The sequence below is a fragment of the Baudoinia panamericana genome (assembly GCF_000338955.1).
Source record: "Baudoinia panamericana UAMH 10762 unplaced genomic scaffold BAUCOscaffold_12, whole genome shotgun sequence".
NCBI classification, from domain to species: Eukaryota; Fungi; Ascomycota; class Dothideomycetes; order Mycosphaerellales; family Teratosphaeriaceae; genus Baudoinia; species Baudoinia panamericana.
This window is the reverse complement of record NW_006911268.1, coordinates 36,110-57,121: the sequence shown is the minus strand read 5'-3', so window position 1 is coordinate 57,121 and position 21,012 is coordinate 36,110. Positions and strand designations below refer to the sequence as shown.

The following is a 21,012-nucleotide window of genomic DNA, read 5'->3' as shown; positions in this document are numbered from 1 at the left end:
TAGCAACCGCGCCCTCCGCCACTGGACCATCCACCGCGCCTGGCAACTCTACCAATCCAAACTTCGCCAACGTCGCGAACTGGAACTGGAACGGCAATACAACAGCATGAACGCCGCTTGCGAGGCTTTACGCCTTGTCGACGGGCATGGCTTGACGGCGGAAGATCGAGAAAGGATTGGCGAGGCGGCAGTGGAGGGTGGGAAGGAGACGGGGAGGCTGTTTCGCATTGCCATGCGGAAGGAGGGGATTTGGGATGGGGTGCCTATCGAGTATGCGAGGATACAGACCGAGACGCCGGGGAGGGAGGGGTGGAATCATGGCTGGACGCGATGAAGCAGTCTGATCAACTGGCAGGTGTTTGAGGTGTTTCGCAATGCTTGGTCGGCAGGTGATGTGGTGTATCACGCTTGTATTACCTGTACGACTCTATACCGAACGCTTCACGCTTCTACATCTGTTACGCACTGCCTGTGAACTAGAGGCAATATCATGCCTTCGCCGTCCCAACCATTTCCTCGAGCGACAACTTGAGCTCCTCCACCACCCGCTCCGCCTCACTTAGCCCGAGCATCTCCTCCGCACAAAACAAACCCACGTCTAGCGCTCCATTCACGACCGCCACTTCCAGATCGAGCGAGTAGTGATACGCCCTCCCGTCTCCCAGCGTTCGCAGCTCGTTCGGCATCTCCATCTCCCCATCTCCCGCCGGCTCAGTAACACGGCTGTAACCCTCTCCACTACGCCTCCCATCCAACTCCGTAATGACAACACCGTCATTATCCGTACCCTCCGTGCTGCGGCTCTCCGGCAACTTGAGGAAGTTCACAAACGTATCGACCCCTTCAACGCCCGTCCACTCCTCAATCTCCCACAACCCCACGGCAGCATTCTGCGCCGTGCCAACCTCGCCCAGATCTTCTTGTATCTGCTTGGCAAGCTTAAGGACCGGTCGTACACTCGGCGCCCGCACGCGCAAGGGCACGAGATTCAGCGTTGGTGCTGCGAGGCGGTCGAGGTCGGGGAGGTGGGAGCGGTTGGAGAGGTAGATGCCTAGCATTACGTCTTCTGGCTGCGAAGCCGCTGGCGCCGCTGTGATCTGGGTGGCGGCAAGAACGGCGTAGATCTTTGCGTAGGCGGCGAAGAGGAGGGATTGGAGGGTTATGTCTTCTTTCCGGGTGAGCTGCTCCAATTCGTTGACGTCGGCGAGTAGAGCGGGCTTGAAGAGTTCCACTCTCCTCTGCTGACCTCTCGATTTCGGCTGCTGGAGGGTCAGGGGTTGGAGGTTGCGGAGGTATTGCGACCAGAATGCTTGTCGGGCTGTCTGCGCCTCGGGCGTCAGTGATAGAGCGAGGAAGTCTTCGTACTTCGTCTGTGAGATCGCGCGCCCACGCTCAGAAATCAGTGCTCTAAAGTCGTCGGTTAGAAGGGGTAGAGATACGGCGTCGTATAATGCGTGGTGGATGTGAAGATCCAGCCGCCATTCTTCGCCGCCACCATCGCTGTGTTTACGAGCAGCACTTCGCAGGGTAACCATGGGCTGCGGTGACGGAGTGTTATTGCTGGAATTGTGCTCTCCAGTGAAGAAGCTTGCAGGCGGGCTCTTGAGTACAACTTGCAGCACTGGGATGTGCTTGTCGCTCGTGGCGCAGAAGGCCGTCCGAAGGATTGCGTGTCGTGCAACCACACCCTCCCAGGCCTTGCGAAGCTGGTCTTCGTCGACAGCGGCCTTGATATGGTAGCTGAAGGTCGGGTAGAACAGCTGCCCGCCCGTCCCGCGCCAGGCATTTAGCGTATAAACCTGTCCGGGCGTAGCTGGCAGTAAGCCTTCCACATTCTCTTGGTCGATTTGGGCCTGCTTGAGCAGCGATGGGATGTCATACTGTCGCAACGCTGTCGAAATGATCTCCGAAGCCGGCGTGCGGGAGGTGGTGGGCTCAGGTTCCCTCCCTGCCGCGGCAAGCTCGGCCATCTTCACGAGCGTCCTGGCACGGATGAGCTGGCTCACGGAAAGCGAGATGCCCTGCTTACGCAGCAATGATGCGACCTTGATTGCCGAGATGGAGTCGATACCGATGCTTTGTATACTTGTTGATGGCGTTACGCTTTCGCCGGGCACCTTTGCCACTTTACCCAGCACTTCGCGGATCTGCAGGGCGGTGTGGGATAGAAGACCGTCTCTGCTATGCTGCTTTGTTTCTGAGACGTTGCCGTTAGTGTTGTCATCTCCAAGGTGAGATGTTAAAGTTATGCCCGGCAGGTCACAGATTAGCACTTCATCCTCGCTGAAATCCACGGTCGGCTTCTCCGGTTCCCTCAAGATCGAATTCAGAACTTTGTCGAGCCTTTGAAGCAACTGCCTCGTGCCTGCAGCATCGAGCGCGTCGTCCTTACACGCAGCGCGCAGTTCTAGCTTGGTACCGACCATCTCCATCTCGACCGCTACCGGGTACTCAACGCTCGACGTCCCACCAACAGAGTCGTACAGCGGCTCGGGTCCTGCTTCTGAGGACTCCGGACGATGCTGGTAGATGAATAGAGTGTCGACTAGGCCATCTTGTCGCTCGTTGCTTCCATCGGCGCAGACATTCTGTATCATGCGCAACGGTGTCCGCTGATACGGCCGGATATCGTTCATCACATCTTGCATATACCGCAGCATTTCCAGCCTTGTACCATGGAGGGCGGCCCTGACGGGGACGTTGTTCATAGCTGGGAACATGACCTGTTCAGCAGCCTCGCTGTCTCTGCACGCAAGTACGCCGCCAAATACGACGTCGAGGCTACGAGTGAAGTGTGCCAGCAGAAGAGACCAGCATGTCTGAGCGAGCGTTTGCATGGACACGCCTTGTCCTTTGCAAAATGAGCGGATCTCGTTCGCCGTAAGCGAAGAGGTCCGCTCGACACGGTGCACAGTAGAAGTGGCGATTGCTGACTTTCTTGCTGGAAAGGCCGTTGATGTTACGCCGGACAAAGCAGCGGTCCAAAAGTCTCGTGCCCCGTCATTGGTTGCTGCTAGGGCCTCTTCAATGAGGTCGTCGTATGCTGGTCTTGCAGCAAGTTGTCCACTATACGCTTGCTGTACGTCTTCGTGCAGCAGTGCGAGACTGTGCCCGTCGTACTGCGCATGTGACAGCGACACAACAAGGTAGCGTTCAGAGGCGCATTTGACGAACGTGAGCCTGGTCGGCGTAACTTGGGGGAAGCTTGATCTCACTTCTGCAGTGATTGACCGAACCCGGTCTTCCATTTCCGACTCAGCAGATAGAGAGACTTCCGTAATTGGGACTGTCTCTTGCACTACTTGAGCGAACGTGGCCGAGATGTCAGCAGAGCTTACCGGATGGAAAGCAGTCCGTAAGATTGGGGAGGCTTTGATGACTTCCAGCCATGCCTCCTTGAGCTTTGGTAGGTCGACGCCAGGTCTCAGCTTTAGGACGTCGTGGTTATAGTAGTTTCCGAACTCCGAGCGCAGCATGTCCGCGATGAGAGCTTCTTGATGTGGTGTTGCTGGCAGAATCCGCGCCACAGAAGTATCCGACACCACGGATGGCAGAGCATCCTGTAGCTGTTGCGAAAGCGTATCCAGCCTGCTGTCTGTAGGGGTTGTCGCATGTATCGGGCTCGCTACTTCAACGAGCTCCATCATCCCAGCAATGGTTTGACTTCGCAAGATCTGGCTGACCGATAGCGCGAGGCCCAGCTTCCTGACTCTCGAGGCAAGCTTCACGGCGTCGATACTGTCGAGACCGAGACTGAATATGCTGGTATGCTCCTTGATATTCGATGCGTCAGCACCAGCGGTCTGCGCAATGGCATTTCTGAGGGCGACAGCCTTCTCCGACCAGCGGAAAGTACCGTTCACATTGGTCATATTCGCAGGCGCTGGAGCCGATACGGCACCCTCGGCGTGTTGGGCGATCTGAAAACGTTCGGTAATCCGCTGCTGCGGAGCTTCTGCCGCACTACTCAAAGCGCTTTCGAAGCTTCGTATAAGTGCCGCCAAGTCGGCCTGCTGAGCGACATTGCTTCGGGCGACGGAGACGATTGAGAGGCTCCCATCGGATTGCAGGCTAATTTCGACTGCGAGCGGATACTGTGCCCTCGGTGGCTGCTCGACTTCTGTCCACAGCTCCTCGTTTGGTGCTACAGACGCTTTCTGTCGGTGGTGGAAGACGAAAAGGACGTCGAACATCGGATCAGACGCTGACCTGCCGCACCATTTGCGGATGTCTCTGAGCGACGAGTGCTGAAAGGGGAGGGTGGCAACGTTAGACTGGTGGCAGCGGTTAATGAGATCTTGCCAGCTATCTCCAGCTTGGATTCCAATCGCAGTCGGCAAAGTGTTAAAGAGTGGCCCGATGACCCGATCAGCTTTCTCAAATGGTATGCTCCGCCCCGAAACAACGTGACCGTAAGTGCGAGCTGTGAAGTGCTGCTGTAACGCCACCTCAAAGCAGGCTTGGACGACTGATAGGTGCGAGACACCTAAGCCCTTGCGCAGAGTGTCAATCGAGCCGTTCGGCTCAAAACGTAGACTGCTCGAGGCAGCTGTCTGTTGGTCCCATTCATGTACAACAGGAAGAGGGTTGAGGACAAGCATTGGTGCTCGCTGTTGCCAGAATGCCTTTGCTTCTGGCAGTGGACATAGTGGACCATAAGGCAGTACATCCGTGAATCGTGGGCCGGAATCAAGGATCTCCCCGTGTTTGTAGGCTTCCGCAAGCTTCTCAAACAACAGATCCCAAGAGATCCCGTCATATATCGCATGATGAGCGTATACCGTCAAAGTGTGTGCATCGTTGCTCGTTGCGAGACAAACCCGGACAGGTTGCAGAATGTCTTCGTTGTTGGCATCGAGCCACAGTTCTCTTTGCTCCGCGAAGCTATCTTCAGTGTTCGGTGACTGGCTTTCCGTGGAAAACCAAGGCACCTCCACGTCTCTAATGACAACTTGCGCGAAGCCATCATCAGTACGAACGAATCTTGTTCTTAGGAGTTGCACCTCAGAAGCCAAGCGGTTGAAAGCTGCCTGAAGTCTTTGTGGGTCAGCCTTGACCAGAAGATATCGGAATTCGTTGAAATATGGCCTCTCGACAGCATTCGTTGATTCGTACAGGAGTCCAGCCTGGAGTGGAGTACAGGGGCTGACTACCTCAACCTGGTTAAGGGCGACGCATGCCTTTGCAGCCGCAGCATTTCGGTAGCGTTGAGAGAATGCGGCTATGGAGAGCCGGGCTTGTCTGACAAGGCTGCGTTCCTTGCTGTCGCCACTATTATCAGAGACGAGGCTTTTGGCGAGGGAGCTAACAGTCGGGTTCTGCATGACCCTGGTGACGGTCGCACCGTGTAGACCTCTCCGCTTCAGCAAGCTCGTGAACGTGATAGCAGAGACGGATGAAAGGCCGACAGAGAAGAAGTTCGATTCTCGTTTCAGCACATCGATGTTGACAGACAGCATGTCTGCAATGACATGGCAGATTGTGTTCTCGCGGTCGTTCATCGGTGCGGTTTGCTGGTTCGTTGTATACAGAGATTGGAGGTCTTCCATGGTGAGCGAATTGAAAAATGACCCAAGGCGCTTCGTATCAATCTTGTTGTTGACGGTCAAGGGCAGACCACTGACCGGTAGTATGTGGGTTGGCACCATATAGCCAGGAAGACTACGCTTGCACGTCTCACTGGCCGTGCGAACGAGTGATTTGGCGATGTCGGACGTGACAAGTTCGAGGGCCTGAGACCGCGACTGGGAAGAGAGCGTTACGAAAGACACCAGGGTTTGCTTCCTACCACCCTCGTCCTTGACGACCATTGACACAACGTCTTCGAGCTCATGCGATGAGCCGCTGATGGTATTATCGATTTCGGAGATCTCTAGTCGCTGTCCGCGGAGCTTCGCCTGCGTATCCTTTCTGCCTATGAAAGCGAACGATCTAAGGACACGACGAGCAAGGTCAGCCATGTGTCACAAAGGAGCTACATATAGCTGCTGCTTACCCATCTGACAGAAGCCTGACCAAATCTCCAGTGCGGTACATGCGCTCACCGTGGCGTTCCATGAAAGGGAAGGCTTTCGCAGTGAGGTCCGGTCGGTTGAGGTATCCTTTTCCAACGAGCTTGCCTGAAACGCACAGCTCGCCAACAGCGCCACGCAAGACAGGCTGATCCCCATCGGGCTCCAATACGTATGCGCCTACGTTAGCGAATTGCTTCCCAATGTTGGATGGTTTTGCATCGGGTCCGATAAAAGTGTTCATTGTCACCCCGATGGTAGCTTCTGTCGGTCCATATCCGTTGCAGACGGTGAAGTACGGGCCCCATTCGTCAATGATCTCTTGCTTGAGCGCCTCCCCTCCAGTGATGAAAACCCCGCCGTGCAAGCTAGGTACGTCATGCGGATGCACAAGACGAGCAAGAGACGGAGTGAGATCGATGTGTGTAATGCTAAGGCTATCGATGAACCCTGGAATATCTTCCAGTACCAGGTCCCGTGGTGCACCAACCACTGTGATGCCAACGCTCCAGCTCCAGAACTGTTCCAGGACCTGCACGTCAAACCAGTATGAAGCGAACTGCAGCCATCGGGATGAGATTGTCCAGTGGCCGGCGAACAGGCGCGAGAAGGCCTGCATAGCCTCAACAGCATTCTCGTGGCTGAGAAGAACGCCTTTTGGGGTGCCTACAAATCGATAGATAGGAGGGTCAGCTATGTCTCGGTGAACTCGGAATGGCACCTCGCATCGCTCCACTCACCGGTGGTTCCTGAGGTATACAGGCAGTAGCAAGTCGAATCAGCCTGTACGTCAGCAGCGTCTACTGCGTGACCCGGATACTCATCGAGTATCGTCTCACTAAGACGTATGACAGGTGCGACACTCTCGCCCGCGGGTGCGGTGGGCAGCTCGTCGTTAGGACCGACGAGTAGAATGGCCGTACGGGAATCTCCCAAGATGAACCGCTGCCGCGCAACCGGCAACTCTGGGTCGATGGCTAAGAACGCGCAACCCGCTTTGAGAATACCCACGAAAGCAAACGAAGCTTCCGGACATTTCGTCATACTCACCGCCACGATGTCACCAGTCCCTGCGCCATTGTTTCTTAGTAGGTGAGCCACCTGGTTGCTGCGCTGCTGGAGCTGTCTATAAGTCCAACGTCTTCGCTGCGTCAGCGTGCTATGCAAAGAGTCAACGAACTCGAGTGCTAAACGCTCGGGATACTGCTGGGCACTGATGTCAAGGTACTCATGTAAGAGTTTGACGTTGGTTGCTAGGCACGGTTCTCTGGCGGGGTTGATTGACCAGAGCTGGTTGGACACGTTGCTGTGAAAGCCGGTGACTATGCGTTGCAGAAGCATGTCATATTGCTGTAGCATGAGGTTGCCTTGAGCAGCTGGTACCCTTCGACCGTGGGTGGTAAGCCGCAGCGATATAGAGTCGTCCGGGAGAGTTTCGAGTTCCAGTGATGCGGCATAATCTACAGCAGCAGATTCTCTGATCAGCGGCCAGTCGAAATCACTTATACTTGCGATCCGTTTCTGATAGACAAAGACTGTGTCGAACAAGCTTCGTCCAGGATCACCAGCCAGTCGCTGAAGCTCGTCTAAAGCTACGGGACGGTGACGATAAATGCGAGCGTTGTAGGCCACCATGCTCTGAACGAGCTCCGCTGGAGATGAAGATGTAGGGTATACGACAGGTAAAGTTGTTAAGCTTGGGAAGGCGGTAGCCTGATCGCTGGTTGGAGCACGATTGGAGAGTACGGTACCGAAGACAACGCCCGTTTCACCCGTATATGCCTGGAGCAGTATCGCCCAAGCGGCCTGACCGATAGCTTGAACCGTAGCGTTGTTGTCTTTGCAGTATCGCTCGACTGCTGGAAGCGGCAGCATGCTAGTTCGACTCACGGACTGTATCCGCGCTGCTGTGTTTGACACATGATTGAGATCAGGAAACCTGACAATGCTGCATTACTGTTAGTACGCAACGTGGACTATGAGGGATAACTTACCGGGCATCATGCAATGTCGCTCGCCAGAAAGTATCCAGTTCCTGCTTCATTTCTGCGCTACGAAGTGCTTGAGTAAGTAGCCGATCGAAGCTCAGCTCGTTCCCGATATTGTCGCCTTTCATGGCATACTGCAGATCGGCCAGCAGGTAGCGCAGGCCTTCGGCGTCGTACAAAGCATGATGCAGCGACAGCAGCATTGTCCGGTGCATCATCTCAACTCGAACGCGCCAGGGTGGAAGGCGGATATTCTGACAGATGCTGCTTGCTACCCGACCTTCAACATCTTTGATGCTGTCGTCAGCGGTCATGTCACTAATGGGAAGCGACACAGCACCGACAGCCCACGTGAGCGCGAGGAAGGGGACTGACGCCTCGTTGATGGTGCCGAAGCCGGTTCGTAGTATCTGATGTCTTCGCATGACTTGGGCCCAGGCGCTCTTCAGCTCTTCCATGGTTACTGTGTGGGGTATGCGGTAAGCCACGTGGTTGACATATAGTGCACCATCGCTGCTGATAGACTGGGCGAGCATGCCAGCTTGAGCTGGGGTGCAGGGACGTATCGCTTGTATTGTGGAACCTTGCGTCCGTAATGCGTTGATTACCGCGGAGCGATGGCGGCGGTCGAAGGCAGTGAGGTCGACTGCTTGGTCGTTCGCATGCCTGGTGCCAGCACGTCTTGACACCACGGCAGCAAGCGCGGTTGGCGTGACATTCTCGATGACGTTAGATGCATGAGCGTTGTACCCACGCTTTCGAAGTTGAGCCGCGACCTGTGCAGCATTGAGGCTGTCGAGGCCAAGTTGGTACATGGTGGTTTTCTTCGAGATACGCTGTGCCGGCGTCTTGCTGATCAATGCGAAGACCTCGCGGACGTCGAGCTCTGCAGCAGTCCAGTCATCGCCAAGTTGTTCAGTGTCTCCCGAATTGCCGTTGTGAGCACAATTCGCTACTGTCGCAAGCTTCCCAGCTACACCCCAGCTGTGTGCAGCTTCGTGGCGAACGAGTTCAGCCAATGGATGGGCGAGGCAGGCTGATAAGACCTTGTCGAAGGCTTCAAGCAGTAGAGGCGCAAGGCTTGAAGACACTCGGGACGGGAGGTAGTGCAGACGCAGCACATATCTGTCGGCCTCCGGCAGAATCTCGAGCACGAGCGGCATGCCCATAGATCCCTCTTCATGTGATTGAGTCCAAACGCGACAGTTCAAGTCATTGTGCGGCGGCTGTAGTAAAAGCATTGAGTCGAACAGATGCATTTCTGGTGCGTCGGAGAGTGCTTGTATGCGGCGAAGGGCAGTCAGTTGGTGCCGCGTGTCTGCTAGGTTCTGACCGTGGAGACTCCTGATGAGTTCCAGATAAGTTCGAAATTGCGAAGTCCGTACCCGCATTGGTACCGTGTTGAAACACGGCAAAACAAGACGTTCGACACCAGGAACTGGGACGCTTCGTCCACTGACCACATTTCCAAAGCAGACGTCACCGGACGACTGCGCGAGCGAGAGAACGCATGTCCACGCGGCCTGGAAGATGCTGAGTGTTGTGGTGGCTTGGCGCTTGCTGAAGTTACGTAGCATATCTAGTGTGCTACTTGCTTCGCACTGCTTCGTTTCTTCGAAGTCAGAGCTGCCCTCGTCGAGGCGAGGGAACGGTTGAGGCCTATAAGAGACGACCCGCTCGGCCCAGTACTTGAGTGCATCTTGCTGGTTGTCGCGAATGCCCGCCGCAAGGAAAGGCTCAGCTGAGACGGGTGGCGGTAGCGTGTCGCCGTGGTACGACGCCTGCACTTCGCTAAGCAGGACCGCCATGGACTCACCATCGTAGATTGCATGCAGCATCCGCAGCGTGAGAAGACTCTGTTCGTCTGTTTGGACGACCTCGAGAACAATTGGTCGGCTATGGCTCAATCGAAGGCTTTCAGCGCCCCGTGTGATGTTCGGACCGTTACTGCTTATGGCTGCTCCGCACCCGGATCGGTGTATGGGCAGGTTGTGGGCCTCGAGAATAACCTGTGCATAAGGGTAGTCGGCGGAATCTGTCTCTACGAACACAGTACGTAGAATATCATGGCGTGCAACCATTTCGTGCCAGCAATCCAGGAGGCGATCCAAATCCCCATAAACCGCGAACGTTGTCGTGTTGCAGTAAGCATCAGGAGACCTTGATGTTCCCACGGATAGCATGGCTTCCTGAAGCGGTGTACATGGTAATATGCGCTTGACGTTCTGTCCTGTGGCATGATGCTGTGCTTTGATTTTCGCTGCGAAGTCTTCCGAGAATACGTTAAGAGAAGTGTCGCCATTTACCTGCAAGTTCTCATTTTGGCAGCCAGAAACATGCGCGACAAGGCGAGCAATGCTCGAATGGCGCATAACTGCATCAATGCCAACCGTACGACGGAAATGACTACTCACCTTCTTCGCGAACGCAATAGCATGCAGAGAGTTGAGACCGTACGTAAAGAAAGATGTGCTCTTTGTTATGCTCTGACGCTGCAGGCCCAGCGTGCCAGCCAGTAAAGTTGCCGCCGTGTCTTCTGCTTCGCTCCAGTCCGCATCGGGTGTTGTCGCATCATTTTGTTGGTTAGAGAATTGATGCCGGACATTGTCGGGAATCTCAGAGAGCAGACGTTGCAGCAAGCGACGGTCGAGCTTGCCCTGCGCCGTGTGCGGCATCGCGCTGATTGCTATGATAAAGCGCGGGATCATGTAAGATGGCAGCGCATCTTCAGCAACACCGAACAGATGAGCCGTCTCTCCTGCGTAGTTTTCGAGGATTACTGTGTTCTGACCGCTGGCGGCTTGCGGGACGTAGAAGGAAACCAGCGCTTGGTCGGATGCGACCTCATTGTGCATCAGCATAGTTGTGCAGTCTGAAACTCCAGAGTCGCGAAGTATGACGGCGCTGATCTCGCCGAGCTCGATACGGTGGCCTCGGACCTATGCACATGTAGTCAGTATGAGCACGATCAGCCAAAGAAGAAGGGAGTGATTTGGCCGTCCAGGTTCCGAATGAATTGAGAATCACGGATAGAAGCCTTGCAGCGAGCTGACTCCGATCGTCTGATGTTATCAACGTACCCTGCGTCCGTATTAGCACGACATGTCTAGGCTCACTAAGGCGCAAGCCATACTTGACTTGATCATCCAGTCTTCCTGCGATCAACAGCGTTCCATCATGTAATATCCTGCCGATGTCTCCGCTGCGGTATATCCGGCCAAAACGAGAGTGACACAACAGCTTCGCAGCATTCAGATCTGGCATGTTCAGGTACCCAGTAAAGACTTGTTCTCCACCAAATGCGAGTTCACCTACCGAGCCCGCAGGCAGTAAGGTGAATGTTTTGTTTGGTGCAATCACGAAAGCTGAGGTGTTCCGAAGCGCAGGACCGACGTTGCCGATTGCGTGCTCCTTGGACATATCCATTAGCACGGAACAGATGTTCGTGGTCTCTGAAGGGCCGTAGCCCTGATGGAGGCCATTGCCCGCCCACTGAGTGCGTACGGCTTCCGTGACCGCTTCACCTGCCGTGACCAGAAATCTGACTGTCGGTACGAGGGTAGGACGTATCAAAGCAGCGACTGTAGGAGTCAGGGACAGATGTGTTATGCCAAAGGCACGGATACTCATTTCGAGATCACTGAATAGCACCAGCTTAGTAGCGGAGCACAAACACATGCCTGTGCTAAAACTGAAGAAGATCTCGAAGACGCTCACATCGAATGCTTGCGAGCATGCCTGCAGCAAACGATCTCCCTCTTTAACCGGATACAGCTCAGCAAGCGCAGAGAGATTGCTGTCTAGGTTGTCAAATGTTACGCACACACCCTTCGGCGATCCTGTGCTTCCGGACGTGAATACAACATACGCGACATTGCTGCCAACGTATGGAAGGTCCAGGTTAGTGGTGTCATAGCCTACAATGTCGACATCGTCCAGCATGACTATGCCGACATCACCAACAGTGCGTATTTTGCTTTCGGTGCCGCTGTCGCAGATACACATCTTCGACGCTGTCTGACTCAAGATGCTTTCAAGCCTTGATTGCGGAGTATCTGGCAGTAAAGGTACGTAGCCAGCACCAGCTTTTAGTGTTGCCGTGATACTGACATAGAGATCGAGTGACTTCTCCATACAGATACAGACAAGATCGCCTTGTGCCACGCCAAGTGCGCGGAGATGGCGAGCGAATTGGTTCACCTTGTTGTTGAAGTCTTGGTAGCTGAGGGTGACTGTCTTCAAGCGGCCTTCGACGATGTGAGTAGCGAAGTGCAGGGCTCGATTTTGTGGCGAGAGATCGACCTGCCGCTCAACGGCCGAGACCACACCACCTACCCTGGTGCATGTACTGGGTGAATGGTTCGATGCGGATAGCAACTCGAGGTCTAAAGCCTCCTGCAATCCTGCGACCGCAGTCTCTGGAGCCTGCACAATTCTCTCGACAAGACGGTCAAGTTGACGTAGAAGGAGGTGAACCTGCTCTTGTGGTAGATGACTCTCCTGGTATGTTACCCGCGCGACGATCCTGTCTGGAAGAGGTTCAAGCTCAAGAACGAGGTTAAACTCGTGTCGGTCAGTGGAAGCAACTTCACGCATCAGTAGATCATTCGGGTCTAGCATGAGGCTAGTTTCCTGCCAGACGAACAGAACGTCGAAGAGGACAGTGTCTGGTGCACAACCAGCGGCCCGTTTAATATCCACGAGTGGAGTCAGTGAGTGCAGCTGCATGGCTCTGTTGGCGTTCTGCACCGCCCGGAGAAGCTCGCGACAAGTTTGCACGCTCGAGATGTCGACCCGAAAAGGTAGTGTGGTCAAGAGCGGGCCAACGATGCGTTCGATTCCAGTAACAGCATGATGACGACCCGAGAAGACGACGCCAAAGATCGCATCCGAGCTCCCGGACAGGGAGGCCATAAGGTAAGACCATGCTGCCTGGAAAACGGTGGGCAAGCTCACCCCAGAAACTTTCATTCTCGATCTGGCTGCAGTCACGTCAAGCTGCATGTTGCGTGAGAGTTTCTGCAAGCCAGGCGGGACAATCCACGGATTGAGGTTCGGAATGGGCGTGATGGTGAAATCTTGCAGGTGTTGCTGCCAGAAACCGCCGCATTGTTGAAGCAGTGCCCCAGCGCTGGATTTAGCGTAGAGTTCACTGATCTGTTGAAAGGGCGGCACGGGAGGAGGTTCGCGCCCACGTAGCAAGTCAGTCAGATCTGACTTCAGGACATCGATAGACCATTGGTCGTAAAGAGCGTGATGGATGCAAAGATTCAAACATACAGAGTGGGAGCCCTCGCGTAATCGAAATAGCAGAGGTCGCAGAAAGTCCGGCAGGCCTCCTGAGACAGATCCAGATTTTGAGACGTCGCCTACCCTGATCTGCCTCTCATGAAGCGTTTTCCAGATAATGATTGCATGGCCATTGTTCGCACCGTCGACATCAACGAAGCCAGCCCGGAGCAGTGGGTGGTGAGTAGACAGCAGAATTAAGGCCGATTTCAGCGAGTTCAAGGAGATACTGCTTCGGATTTCGAAGGAGACATCATTGAAGTACGTTGTGGAAGTGCGCGCGGTCTCCGTCAACATAGCGTGCTGTATTGGCGTACACCGCCATATGTCCTCAATATCTTCCCGAAGATGAGTGATGCTTGGGTTCTCCAGCACCTTAGCGCAGAATTGCTTGAAGGCGGCTGTCTCGTTGTCGGCCTCGGACGCTTGGTCATGTCTGACGGCGGTAGACTTGGCCTGCTCCAAGATATTATCGAGCTCGCGAATGCTGTGAGCTTGAAGTACGATGCTGGCATCAGCGTGCGGAAAGCCTTGCTGGCGTAGCTGGGCAGCGATGCGGATCGCGGAGAGTGAATCGAGACCAACAGTAGGTAGGTCCGTATCTGCGTTGATGTGCGCTGCTAGTGATCGATCCAGTATTCGAGCAAGCCGCTGCTGTGCCGGGCTCAGCGTGTTGACTTGGTTCGTATGGCTTTGCCTGAGGTCTTGATATTGCTTGATTAATGTTGGCCGATCGATCTTTCCAGACGGAAGATACGGAAGCTCGTTAAGTAGTATGACATCTCTGGGGAGCATAAATGCTGGCATCCACTTCTTGCACGTTTCTTGTATGTCAAAGACTGTCAGTGTTGCTGCGGACCGTACACAAAAAGCGACAAGAGTGCCATCCACCACTTCTGCAACGGCGCTCTTACACCCGGCGGTCTGCGCAGCCGCATACTCGACTTCACCGAGTTCAATGCGCTGCGGTGTTGTCAGCGAAGCTCGCAGCTCAGAAACAGAAGTGACCACTTACCTGACCTCGCAGCTTCACCTGGCCGCTTGATATACGGCCTAAGCATTCTAACCAGCCACTTTCATGCAAGCGAGCACGGTCTCCAGTACGGTAAAGGCGGCCGTATTTTGGGTGATCGACAAATGCTGCTTTCGTCTGCTCATCGCGGTGAAGATAGCCATCAGCAAGTTGGTAACCTCCCACAGCTAATTCGCCCTCTTCACCGACTTCCACAAGCTCCAGAGGAGCGTTAGCAGCCTCTGGTTTTGCGGGTTTAACGATGAACGCAGACACAGTGTCTAGAGGCACACCGATATCGCCGACCGTCATATTCTTCGCACAAGCTGGTCGCAGCGTGCAGTGAATGGTAGCTTCTGTAGGTCCGTACATGCCATAAAGCAGGCTAGGCTGACCATCATTCCCACCAAACTCCTCTATGACGGACCTTTTGAGCATCTCTCCGATGGTGAGAAGAAGCTTGAGGTTAGGTACACTGCTCCGGTTGTGCAGCAAGCTGCTTGCCACCGAGGGCGTCAATTCTGCCGCATCCACATTAAGAGCGTTCATGATGCCGGGAAGATCGTTCAGCAATGCTTTTCGGTCGCACGACACAATGGTGCCGCCTCGATAGAAAGGAAAGAATATCTCGAAAACGCTGACATCGAAGGTGGGATTCGCGAACTGGAGAAAGCGACTGAAGGCAGGGATGTGCGGGTCGTGCGCAAGCAGGGCCTGACTGGCTGCTCGATGAGATATTACCACGCCCTTCGGAGTACCAGTCGATCCTGAAGTGTACCTACATCGAACAATAAGCACGGTGTAGGTGAGAGCGCGGCTCGAGTACTTACATAATGTAAGCGGCGTTCGCCGGGTCAATGTCGGTAGGCCACTGGGACGTAATGTGGTTGGGGGTTGAGTTGTCGACGGCAATAACCTCAATGCCTTCAATCGCAGGCAGTCTAGATCGCGATGCTGAGGTGGTCAAGATGATCTTTGCCTCCACATCCCGCAAAATAAAGCGTAGACGTTCCTCGGGTGCATCCAGAGGCAATGGGCAAAACGCATAGCCTGCCTTGAGTGTGGCAAGCTGGGAGATGTAGAGATCCGGACATTGCTGCATGTAGATGGGTATAATGGGACGACTGGTAGCGTACGTCTGCGTATGCTCGTGCAGAGCGAGAAGCTCCGACGCCAATGCGTCGGAGCGAGACTGCAGACATGAGTAGGTCACGACTTCCTGGCGTGCATCGGCATCTGTGAAGTCGATAGCAATGCTCCCGGGTTGGCCCTTGACCAGATGGTGAAGCAACTGCGGGCCTGCAAGCAGTCGTGGAGTCCCGTTCAAAACCGACAGCCTTTCAGCCATTGTAATAACTTGATGCCTCGGTGTTGCACAATATGGCAGTATGTTCACTTACGCCCTGGAGAAGCATGACGGTGTCATGGTGGATATGCCTTGATGGGGATACGCCGTTTTTTGAGCAGAATCTTCATCACGGCCTCACCTCACAAACGCTGAAACTGTTCAGTGATTACTCAGTTGTTCCGGGAACGTATTGCTCCAGCTAGGTTCTCCAACTCGGCTACAACACCGCATACGTGACCTGTCATCCGCCTGGAAGAATGAAGATGGTGGAATTCTGGGCACGGACCATAACGCACAACTCCGACCCTTCAAGCGGCAAGTTTAAACGACGTAATGGACTCCGCATTTCCTTCTAACATCCGCCAGCAGAGACAGCCACTCCCAAAGACTTCGCGGAACCTACGAAAGCGCTGCAACCGTACCCTGGCGGCATTCCCGATACTACTGCACCATCAACGGGGCCTGCAACACAACCCTGCCATCTACCAGGCGACTCTGTTGAATGACAATGGCGATCTTCGCTAACGAGCACCCTTTAGGCGCGGAATATGCCCCTACAGTTTAGCAGCGATATCGGAGGTACTACTGTTCGATGCCGTGGAGAAATTTGTGGGGACCCACGTCAAACTCTGGCAACGTACACATGGCCCTTTCTATTGGATATGACGATCTGCGAGACTTCTTCGCCCAGTCCGCCCCTCACAAAGCTGATGCTGATCTATTATCGATCCATCTGATTAGATTGCTTGGCGCCAATAGCAACAGCCGCCTCCAGCCCGGATGGTTTACGACGGCGCAAAGCGACATCATGAATCCGTAAAATCTGACGACAACTCTGTATGACACTGCGTTTGGCCCACTTCCTTTGCTTCCTAGCCGGCGATCTTCGTGACATGTTGGACCGCCTCTTCATCTTTTGAGGAAATGATCGGCTACAGTGCTTATGGTGAAGATGGGTACCATATTCGAACGGACCTCGGTAGCCTCTCGCTGTCGCTCACGTTCTGGTTCTTCCTGGTGAGATGTTCAAGCGAGTAAATTGTAAGTTGTGCCTAGTAAGGCTTTCAATATCTCGTACGAGAACTCTTTCGACGTGCGCTCGGTCTCCCCTCACAAGCAATCGTGGCTAGAAGCTGGTCTGCGTTAGGGAAAGATGGGCGACCCTGTGCTTCATAATTCTTACCAGGGCAGTGTGTCAGCCATCGACAAAGACGCAGACAGCAGCGCTCCAAACCAACTCGACGGAATCGACGCAGACGGCACTATCGGCAGGCCATCCGTGAGTGGTGAACAACCCTTCGAAGACAGCACGCTTGATCCAGCGCACCCGCGCGAATGGTACGCCGTCATCATCTCTTACTCCGGCAGACTGTACAAGCAACTGCTCGGGCTCAACCCTTTCCAGACCTCATACCTTGGTCTTTACTTGTTGCTGGATTCGCAATGGGACAAGGTCCTAGCCGCCTCAGCAGTACTATTTGCTATTGCTGCGGGGTTTCCATTACCGCTTATTGGTGTGGTGTTTGGAAAACTCATCAACAATTTCCCACCTCCAGAAGATGAATTACGGACAAGGATTGCTCAGCTTCTTGGTATTGCAGCTGCCTATTTCACGCTTACGGCGCTATATGCCACACTATTCGGCTTCATTGGGGAGAAGATTGCATTGCGTTCCAGGTTACGGCTTTTCGACTGCTTATTGCATCTTGACCAGGCCTACTTGGACACACATAGCGTTGACTTCAATGGACTGCTCACAGAGAAGATTGACTCGATTCATGCCGGAACCTCCGAGAAGGCCGGAATCTTCATACAAACCCTCTCCTACTTCGTCGCGGCCTTTGTGGTTGGTTTCATTCTCAGCCCGAAACTTGCTGGCATTCTACTTGCCGCTGTGTTCCCGCTTTTGGCGCTTACGGTCACAGTAACCTCACGATATGGGAAAAGGTTCTCATGTCGAGCCGCAGAGCATGCCGAGGCTGCAAACAGCATTGTGGAGTCCGCGCTGCGGGCTGTGAAAACGGTACAGGCATTCGCCATGACGAATAGTGTCTGCGAAACGCACTCAAACCATTTACGACGGAAGCTGGAGGCAAGTATACGTCATGCCTTGATTGCAGCGACCCAAGTAGGCGTCATCTACTTCATTGTATACTCGGTCAATGGGCTTGCGTTCTACCTAGGCAGCAACATGGCGGCTTCGGGTCAGGAAAGCGGTAACGCCGGCACCGTGTTCGCTGTAGTCTTCCTGATCCTGGACAGCTCGCTGGTTGTGACACAGTTCGCACCGCTCCTCGTCGTTTTCGCAAACGCCGCTGCTGCACAAGAAACAATATGTACGCTTGCAGACGCATCTACGAAGAAAGAGGCTCCAAGCCTAACCAAGAGTATCCCTAATACTAGTCATGGGATTGGTGTATACCTCGAGGACGTTGAGTTTGCATATCCGGCGAGGCCCGATATCGATGCCCTTCGCCATCTGAGTCTCAGCATCAACCCCGGAACTTTCAACGCTTTTGTAGGACTATCTGGAGGCGGGAAGTCGACGCTGGTATCATTGCTCAGTAGCGTTTACTCCTATCGCGGCAGTATTCGCCTTGGTAGTGAGGAGCTTCGCTGTCTGGTAAGCGGAGTGATGTTCAGGTACTGCCAATGACTAAGACACAGCTGACCCGCGGACATGCGATGGGGTAGGACAAACAAAAGCTACGAGCGCAAATGGCTGTCGTAGAACAAGAGAGTGTCCTTTTCTCCGGTACTGTTCACGATAATATCTGCCACGGACTTCGACACCAGGATCTTTCGGACGCTGAGAAGGCATGTCGCGTGCAACAGGCGATTTCGGACGCTAACTTGGACTTCATTGCCACCCTCCCCAAAGGCGTCGACACGAGTCTTTCGGACGACGTGGAGCTGTCCGGAGGCCAGCGCCAACGCATTTGCCTTGCTCGAGCGTTAGCGAGAAGACCCGCGTTGCTGGTCCTAGATGAACCCACATCCGCACTAGATGCTTACAGCGAGGGACTCATCGTGGCAGCGGCTAAGAGAGCTGCTGCTTCTGGCACAACAGTAATTATGATCGCACATCGACTATCTACAGTACTTGACGTCGACCATGTTTTCGTACTCGGAGAAGGTCGGGTCATAGAGTCCGGTCCGCCCAGCCAGCTCGCTGAAAGCAAAGGTGTCTTCCATAGTCTCCTGGAAGCTCAGGGTGCCGATGTTAGCCGCAACGAGGACTCCCACGGGAAAGAAGACGCTCGGTATGCGAAGAGTCTTGCATGTAGCACGGCAAGTCTCAGCGACACCGAGAAGGCGGAAGATGATTTCACCAATCCCACCGAGCAGATACAGGGCAGTCAATCGAGCCGCTCACACGCTCTCAGAGCCATGTTAGCCCATATGAAGCCGGAGGGATGGCTCATTATGCTCGGCATACTGGCCTCTTTCATTAGTGGTGGCTTGTTACTGGGCGAGGCCATTATCTTCGGCAACCTTGTTGAGTTGCTGAACCGGTCATTCACGGCCCCTTCCTTCGAAAAAGAGGCCCACTTCTACTGTCTAATGTTCTTCGTTGTCGGCTGCATTGCACTTGTGTCCTGGATTGGAAGTGGTACAGCTTTCGGTATAGCTTCCTCCCGAAGCATTGGGTAAGCAGAACGATGTGTATAGCCTTGCGGTTGTCTGGAACATTGCTGACCCATGTACCATCATCCTATAGCCGCATGCAGAGACGACTGTTCGGCCAGATGCTGAGCTTCGATATGGCTTGGTTCGCAGAGCCCGGTCGCGGCGTTCACGATCTTATGGGTGCGTTCACGAAGGACACCGGCGATCTGAGCTGCTTGTCTGGCACTGCCCTTGGGACCATCGTCACGACCACCACGTCCATGGTTGGTGGCATGATCTTGGCTCTGGCGGTAGCCTGGAAGATTGCTATCGTCCTCATGGCCGCTGTGCCTGTTATGTTGGGCGCAGGGTTCCTTCGCATACGAATGCTGGTTTCCGCAGATACACGTCGTCGGCAAGCATATCAAAGCGCAACATGTCTTGCCGCCGAGGCCTGCACCAAGCGGAAGACAGTGACCCTATACAGTCTCGAAGGATACATGCAACAAGAGTACAGAGCTGCATTACACCGTCCACTGAAGAATGCACGCCTGTTCACGGTCTGGTCGAACATCTTACTAGCTGCGTCCTTCGCTATCACATACTTTGTGTACGCACTAGCCTACTGGTGGGGCGCTCGCCTAGTCCGGAACGGCGAGTACACCGAGAAGGCATTCTTCACCGTCCTGCCTGCGCTGCTCTTCTCCGCTCAATCTTCGGGTCAGCTTTTCAGCTTGTCGCCGGAGATTGCTCGTGCAAAAGCTGCCGCTACAAGCGTATTCAAGCTGCTGAGCTATGAGCCTCACATCCTGGCAGATCAAAAGTCGAGCGGACCTGTTCCAGGATCTTTCGCTTCCACGTCGTCGCTGAGTCTTGAGGAAAAGACGGGAACCAATCCGAAGATAGCATTCCACGAAGTATCCTTTACTTACCCAGGCGGCGATAAACCAGCACTGCGCAGTCTCAGCCTCGACATACACAAAGGCAGCTTCGTTGGACTTGTCGGGCCGTCTGGCGCAGGAAAGTCATCCACGCTGACATTGATTGAACGCTTCTACGATCCAAGCAGTGGCGGCATTGCGGTTGACGGCGTTGATCTCCGAAACATGGACGCGCAGCAGCTACGAGACCGTGTCGGATTGGTATCACAGGAGCCAGATTTACTACCAGGTAAGCATAGCAATTTGTCAATCCCTCCATGACTGTCTGAAACTCGGCTGACCACGCTACCCACCAATCTGTAGGCTCCATAGCTTACAATATCCGGCTGGGAGCCACTCAAGACCAACAAGTGTCCGACACAGAGATAGCGGAAGTGTGTAGGCAGTGCGGGTTACATGAGTTCATCACGAGCCTGCCGGAAGCCTACAACACGGAATGCGGTTCCGGTGCCTCTTCGAAGCTGTCCGGCGGGCAAAAGCAAAGAGTCGCATTGGCGCGGGCACTCATACGTGACCCCGAGATCCTGCTGCTTGACGAATCAACATCAGCTTTGGACGCGCATAGTGAGCAGTTAATCCAGAGAACGCTGGCCGAAGCATCCACTGGGCGGACGACGGTAGCTGTGGCACATCGTCTAGCGACAATCAAGCACGCCGACAGGATTTACGTCTTCGATGATGGACAAGTGGTCGAGCACGGCACGCATGCGGAGCTCGTCGAGCTTGGAGGGCTGTACGCGAGCATGGCAAAAGCGCAGTCTTTGGTATGAGCGCACCAATAACCTAGCTAGCCCAGCGTCAAAAGCGATTGCAT

General features: G+C 54.4%; 2 protein-coding genes across 2 annotated transcripts; one reads left to right on the top strand and one right to left on the bottom strand.

The window, feature by feature from the left end:
- Positions 1-6: 6 nt before the first annotated feature.
- BAUCODRAFT_95688 (uncharacterized protein) lies at positions 7-15,896 on the bottom strand. Its single transcript, XM_007681812.1, has 7 exons — positions 15,131-15,896; positions 14,304-15,078; positions 11,133-14,251; positions 8,006-10,939; positions 6,752-7,959; positions 5,996-6,677; positions 7-5,931 (listed from the first exon to the last, which is right to left on the bottom strand). Exons 1-7 carry the CDS (start codon positions 15,646-15,648, stop codon positions 489-491), a joined length of 14,679 nt encoding a protein of 4,892 aa, XP_007680002.1. The 5' UTR covers positions 15,649-15,896; the 3' UTR covers positions 7-488.
- Positions 15,897-16,801: 905 nt separating this feature from the next.
- Positions 16,802-20,968, top strand: BAUCODRAFT_77161 (uncharacterized protein; the record flags this gene model as incomplete). Its single annotated transcript, XM_007681757.1, has 4 exons — positions 16,802-18,271; positions 18,343-19,298; positions 19,370-20,427; positions 20,502-20,968. 4 exons carry the CDS (start codon positions 16,802-16,804, stop codon positions 20,966-20,968), a joined length of 3,951 nt encoding a protein of 1,316 aa, XP_007679947.1.
- Positions 20,969-21,012: the final 44 nt, after the last annotated feature.